This window comes from Branchiostoma floridae, chromosome 12 (assembly GCF_000003815.2).
Source record: "Branchiostoma floridae strain S238N-H82 chromosome 12, Bfl_VNyyK, whole genome shotgun sequence".
NCBI lineage: Eukaryota > Metazoa > Chordata > Leptocardii > Amphioxiformes > Branchiostomatidae > Branchiostoma > Branchiostoma floridae.
The window spans coordinates 6,632,168-6,639,088 of NC_049990.1; the positions used below are offsets into that span (position 1 = coordinate 6,632,168).

The window sequence follows — 6,921 nt, forward strand, 5'->3', positions numbered from 1 at the left end:
GTCCGTATGAGATCTTTGTGGAATTCTTAGCCCCTACCAGGCTCAACATGCCTCTAGAAACTGAACATATTTGGACAGATAACATACCAGAGGAGTTAGCTTGTCTTAAACCATACTCCCCGGACAGCTATTTGTTAAATTTCTATTATTCTCCAGCGACCTGTGGAGACTGGTAGAAGCAAGGTATATTTTCGAGTGCGTATGAGGTCCATAGGGAATTCTTAGCCTCTACCAGGCTCCACATCATGTCACTGGAAAAATAGTAGATATTGGACAGATATAGACAGACAAGAATGTGCTGGAGTGTGAGGTTGGACTGAAGGACCGCAACCTGCTAACCGCCATGCTAGACAGAGATGCATGGTCTGATATTATTAGTGGCACCTCTTATGAATATGAGGATGAACTGGACTGAACTGAACTAGACAGAAATGATGCCAAACGTGCAGTAAGCTGGCCAAGGAGTATGGTTTGCGACGATCTAACTCGTTTGGCATGTTATCTGTCTACGTTTTCCTATATTTTCGAGCCTGGTAGAGGCTAAGACTTCCATACGGACCTCATACGCACGTTAAAATATACGAACGAGTGAACCCTCCTTGATAGCGGCGTTTGACGCAGGATTCCTCACGAGGGGAAAATCCCAAGATCCCAATTACCGGCCATTCTACGCAACTAAACTTAATAAAAAAAGCACGGCGACGGTATAAAGTGTTATCAGTACCGCTAGGACCTTGTTGTAAGGGGCATCAACCCGTGTCCTTAAACATAACCTGAACAACTGGGATTTTATGACCCTTTGCCTTAGCTTGTTGTGGCAACGCCACATTAAAGAAAGAAAAGAAGAAGTGTCCGTTAAGATGGGGTCACACCTGCATATATATTTAAGTCCGTATGAGGCGCGCATGGGAGTAGTTGCCTCCACCAGGCTCCACAGGCCGTTGTAAAAATAATAGAAAGTTGGACAAACGTAAACAAGTATCATGTCAGACGAGTTAGCTGGGTCGCTAACCATACTTCTCGGTCAGCTAACTCATCTGGCATGTTGTGTATCTATATTTGTCCGATTTGTACTATTTTTTCCGCGACCTGTGGAGCCTGGTAGAGACGTCATACGCACCTCAAACGGACTTCAATATATATACATGTGTGACCCCACCGTTAGTTCGCCGAACAGCGCACTGCACTGTTTCCTCAGCATGCAAAAGACCGCTAGTAGTACACAAAGAGGACAAAGGCTCGTGTTTGTGTGGCATTACCTGTTGATGTGGGTGAGTATGGGTCTCACTATACCTTTCAATAAGCAGTACTTAGAGACCATTGAATGATGAGCTAACTTATTTATTAGCAAGATTTATCAAAAGTGAGAATCAGTTCAAAATCCAGAGGATTTCTCGTCTTTAAGGGAGATATTTTAAGTCATTATTGCAAGTCAAGAAGATTCTTAAAAAAGATAAACACTACTCTTGTACATAAATAATTAGAACTCTTTTTCCCCCTCTCATTCTCCTTCTTGGTTTTGGTTTAGTTTGGTTTGGTTTGATACGGATCTCCATTAGTGACCGATATGGCACTATTTCTCCTGGAGTCAGGGTGACTTTTAGTGAATCAGCAACTCTAGGAGGATTTCGTCGTCGTCGTTATCTATTTGTTATAATAATCAATTTAACAGTACAACATACCTAAATAGTAGTAACGTTAACGTGCAAAAGCTTCGTGCAATTACTTCATTAAGTTAAAGTCCTCTATAAAAACGGACACCTGTACATACAGTTGATATCCTTCCTACTTAGGAAGTTCCCGTCGTAAAATCTTTTGATAGAATACTTTCCGGAAGTCCCGGTTGAAAACTGTGTAAAGGATGGGATTGAGTGAGCTGTTACAGTAGCCCAGCCACACAAAGAAAGTGAAGAGCGTTTCAGGGACGTAACAACTGCTGCATGCCGTCTGGACAACGTACGTCAAGAAGAATGGCAGCCAGCAGAGCACGAACACGCTCATGATTATCCCCACCACCACAATCAGCCTCCTGTCTCTGTTCCGCATCAGCATCTTCCTCAGAGCGTTCGGGCTGCGAAGGTTGACGAGTCGGTGGAGCTTCGACAGCTCTTTTTCGTCTCGGATGATCGCGTCGTTGTTGCCGACGTTTGAGAAGGTTGATGTCAGATCGTCCAAGTCAACTTCGATCTCTATTCTCTTGTTGAGGTCTCTCTGTTTCACGACTCCGAGAGACTGTTTTTTCGGCTTCTTCGTTACCAGGTTTTTGGAGTTAGGAGTTCTGTGCTGGTTTGGAGAGTCCGCGGGTGGGGCAGAGTGGATGATTGCCACGATGGAGTGAGTGTTTCTCCCTGTCCTGACGGGCTGGAGTCGGCCGGTCTTCGCTTCACTCAGCTCGGGCAGTGACACTCCTTTCTCGAGTTTCTTGTGGTTGCTTTGTCTTCGGCTCGATGGCTCGGTGCTGGGAGTCGGTGAACTGACGGAGATGGACAGGTCAGATTTCCTGTGCAGCAAGACTGGGCTCAGGAGGAGGTTGTTAGGTCTGTTCGGCTCTTGTTTCCAGTCTTCGGCACAGCTACGCAGGGGATGCATTTTGATGTGCTCAGTTGTTGCGCCCTCCGTGTATTTCTCAGAGTCGCCTTTCCTTCGACAGCACCAAGGCCATGCAGGGCCGCCATGTTGGCTTTCCCTTTGGCCGCTAACTTTTGGGCGTCTGTCCTGCAGTCCAGACGCTCTTCTCGTGTCGTCCAGAGGGATACCCCGCATGGTCAAAGCGTTTGGGTTTCCGTTTTGTTTTGTCTCTTCATGCTGATCTTCGCTGTCATTTTCGTCTTCCGTGTGAGCAACGTTTCCGGACACTGCATCTGCGATCGCTTTCCTGTCCTTCTGGTTCCTCAGTGGGGGCATCTTCCGGCGTCTGTTTCGCAGAATCCTGTCCTTGATCGCCCAGCACACGCGCACGTACGCGACAGTCATGATGACGAGCGGCAGGTAGAAGGACCCCACAGTGGAGAAGACCACGTAGCCGATGTTGTTAGTGTACTCGCACTGGGGAAGCTGTTGGTCATCTGTAAGATAACAATCATAAATGTTACTATCAGGTCGGTAAATTACTTATCTGCTCACAACCAAGGAGACCTTCTGTCATATTCCTCAGGGAAGCATTGACTGGTTCTACGTCGTACTGCAGCTAGGTGTCGCTGCTACAATGTTACGGATGTGGCCCCAAACAATAATCTACTTGACAATATCTTACGTTCGGGACCGCAAATCTTAACACCGCAGTATCGACACTTAGTTGCAATGCTAAGTAGAACCAGCCGAATATGGCCATGAGGAAGATGACACACACTCAGCTTTCTGTAAATGATATATAAAAGAAAATATTAAAAAGAAATCTAAAGACAAGGTTCGTAAAACACAAGCTCCAAAGCTCAACAGCATCGGAAGCGCCAAAAAGCAGTTACTCAAGCAACTGGATATGATTTTGGAAACGGCAAGATTTTTCAGATAGCATTCACTATATTTCACAGTTAAGCTAAAAGAAAACTGAAAGACTGAAATTGGACAGTCAAATAGTTGTATTAGAGATGACAGTTTAACCTGACACGGCTTTACGCCTCCGTCCAGACGAAACTTACCGATGAACATGTCGTTTGTCCAGCCCACGAGCGAGGGGATACAGATGGCGGCAGAGATGACCCACACGGCCACGATGGCCAGCTTCACCCGCTTACGGGACAGGCCCTGCCTCCTGCAGTCCGCAGGGTGGGCAACCGACCAGTACCTGCCATATGTAAGTATACTGCAGGTCAAACATGGTGGAAGACGAAACACATTTTGTTTCAAACTGTTCCTTCTACGATCAAGAAAGAAAAGAGCTTTTCAAAGAGGTCACTAAATTTCTCCCAAATTTCCCCGTGTTTACAGACAAACAGAAAACTACATTCCTCCTGACATCACAGAACCCACATATTATAGAAAAGGTGGGGTATTTTGTCTTCCACTGTCTCGGGAAAAGATGTCGAACCCAACAAGTTACAGTTTAGAGTTATTTTGTTGACTAGAATAGACATATTCTATACTTCTTTGTTTATCCCCTTTCATAGCCCTCGGGCAAGAATTTGCAATAAACCATTATATATAATAGCTCAGGTCACACTCGTGCAATTCGTCTTTTTTTCAGACATTTTAATCCAGTTCATGGCGACAATGAACAAGGCTACTAATTCACGGGGAGGTATTGTTTTTGGTCTGGGTTTTGGTCTGTGCTTTCCCAGTCTCATACAGTCCGCAGGGTGGGCAACTGGCCAGTACCTGTCATATACAAGGGGGATCAATAAGTTCTCCGCGTCACCCAGAAATAATAGGCACAACTCACATCATAGAAGTTCCTATTCGGGGACCCGGTTGGGCTGTTTGTGGAAACGAAAAATCAACGTTTATGCAAAAGGCATGCTGTTGGTGTGTTTTTGGTCCATTTTGTGTTTTTGCTGTTTTTCATATTGTACGTTTAGTTTATGCCAGTGGGTATGGTGGCACAAGGCATGTACTGTTGATGTTATTTTGGTCCGTTTTGTGTTTTCTTTGTCTTTGTGAAAAGGTGACCTTAGGCTAAGCTGAGCTCTTCGCTCTAAATATATTTGTTCCATGTTTCCATGTTTATATGTTGTGATATATGTTGACAGGTCTATTAGTACTTGGTGTAATCTGTATCTCTGTTATATTCTATCTTACCCTCCCTCGTGATCTCAATGAAAAGCGTCCTGCAGGCCGTATTGAGCTCGAGCTTTGCATTAATAAAAAAAAAAGGTTCAAACAAGAAAACCTGGCCAATAGAGCCTGCCAAGGAGACTACTATTCTTGGACACAAATCGCTGGACCACAACTGGAACTTCAATAAGGCTAATTACTTACAATCATGAGCAGTACTACAAAACCCTTTGTGGCAAGGAGCATCTCCAACCTATTCAAAAGAATACTGATTGCCCGCGTAAAAGTTGAATAGCCCCTCTTCACAGCAGCTCAAATTCTAGGCACCCGCTTGCTTTCGTAACAAGTCAGCATTGTTCTTAACTAGCTATGGGCTATAAATAAATGAATGAATTGAGCACAATCCGCATTCGGTATGCTCTTCATACGAAAGAAACTATTAGCCTACATTCCCTCGTGTCCCATTAAGCTATATAGAGAATAATATTGGCGATTAGCAGGAATGGAGATATGTGCACTCTTTCTGGTTGCTTACATAAACCTACGTCACATTTCCAAACCGGGGCCCGGCCGGGCAGCTTTTGGGAAGGAAAATTATTATATAAAAGATGTAGTTTAGACAGAGATGTACATCATAAAGTGAAAATTATGTAAGCTGGCACTTAATTTACATATTTGATAAGTAAAATCTATATTTGTAATGTCTTCCATTATAGGACTCAAATACTTATAATATCCGTAGTTTGTGGCAGGTGGAACATTAACATATACAAATTATGCGGTATGAGGTCTCCGAACTCTTGTTAGAATGTGGACCGAAAGTTTCCCCGTCGTACTTGTCCTGTGACAGCGCAAATGTTGATGGAGGCCAAAACTTGGTAGAAATGACTATATACTTTACGCTCGTTCTTGTTATTTTCCTCGACCGGTAAGCCCCGAAACGTGTGAATGCCTGATCATATAATCTGTTCATTTTCCAATAGGTCCAACATCCATCCGGTCCAACAAATTCTTTCAGGTCCGGTTTTTCTGGACCGGTCCAATAAGAAAAACCGGTTTTGTACCGGTACGGTGTACCCTTAATCTGGATCGAAAGTTTCCCTGACGTACCTGTCCAGACTGATGGTGCAGAGGTTGTTGATGGAGGCTATAGCTAATTGTAGGTACAATGTAACATGAAAGGGAACAAACAAATAGTGTAGAACAGTATGGGAAAGTCTACGCTAGTCTAAAACCTAAGTCTAAATCGTAACCTGTTGTGCTTATTAAAGTGCTTATTATAATCTGGATCTAAAGTTGTTTTTTTCTACTTGCTTTTGGACAGACGAGGACAATGTGGCACTGCACTCAAGGCTTTTGTAACTTATATTAACAGTACCACATACACGGTACAGAGATAATGAAAAAGTAGTCTTTTACCTCCCCGTCAGGTACCCATTTTTACACCTGGGTGAAGTGAGGGAGGTCGTGTAAAGTGCCTTTCCCAAGGGCACAACGTCGGGGGCACGGCGGGGATCGAACAGGACCTATAGATTACGAGCCCAGCGCTCTACCAGTTACGTCACGCCCGACGCCACTAGACGACGACCTGAAGTTTTTTTTTTTCGACGTACCTGTCCAGACTGATCGCGCAGAGGTTGTTGATCGAGGCGGTGCAGGCGAAGATGTCCACCGCCAGGAACACGGCACACAGCCCCTCTCCGAAGAACCAGTACCCAAGCAGCTCAGTCACCAGCGCTGGGGGCATAATCAGCAGGCCAACTAGCAGGTCCGACACAGCCAGGGACACCAGGTACCTTGTAGAAACGTGAAAGAAATGTGAAATGAAATACGTTAGACAGAGAAAGAACGCGGCACACATCCCCTCCCAGAAGAACCAGTACCCCAGTAGTTTAGTCACCAGCGCTGGCGGCATGATCACCAGGCCAACCAACAGGTCCGAAACGGCCAGGGACACTAGGTACCTTGTCACCTCACCTCACCTATCCCTTGACCTTCTGGTGGGTCGTTGGCACCTTGTACTAAGTTGTAGAAACGTAAAAAAAAGTGCATCAAAATATGTTAGAGAGAGAAAGACACGGAAGAAAGCCCCTCTCCGAAGAACCAGTTAGTCACCAGCGCTGGCGGCATGATCACCAGGCCAACCAACAGGTCCGAGACAGCCAGGGACACTAGGTAGTAGGTACTTTGTAGAAACGTAAAGAAATGTGA

At 45.0% G+C, this 6,921-nt stretch overlaps 1 protein-coding gene across 1 annotated transcript; it reads right to left on the reverse strand.

The window, feature by feature from the left end:
- Positions 1 to 1,399: 1,399 nt before the first annotated feature.
- LOC118427784 (alpha-2Da adrenergic receptor-like) lies at positions 1,400 to 6,482 on the reverse strand. The gene is made up of 3 exons (XM_035837715.1): positions 6,324 to 6,482; positions 3,639 to 3,784; positions 1,400 to 3,065 (listed from the first exon to the last, which is right to left on the reverse strand). The coding sequence occupies exons 1-3, from the start codon at positions 6,455 to 6,457 to the stop codon at positions 1,786 to 1,788; spliced, it is 1,560 nt and encodes a 519-aa protein (XP_035693608.1). The 5' UTR covers positions 6,458 to 6,482; the 3' UTR covers positions 1,400 to 1,785.
- Positions 6,483 to 6,921: the final 439 nt, after the last annotated feature.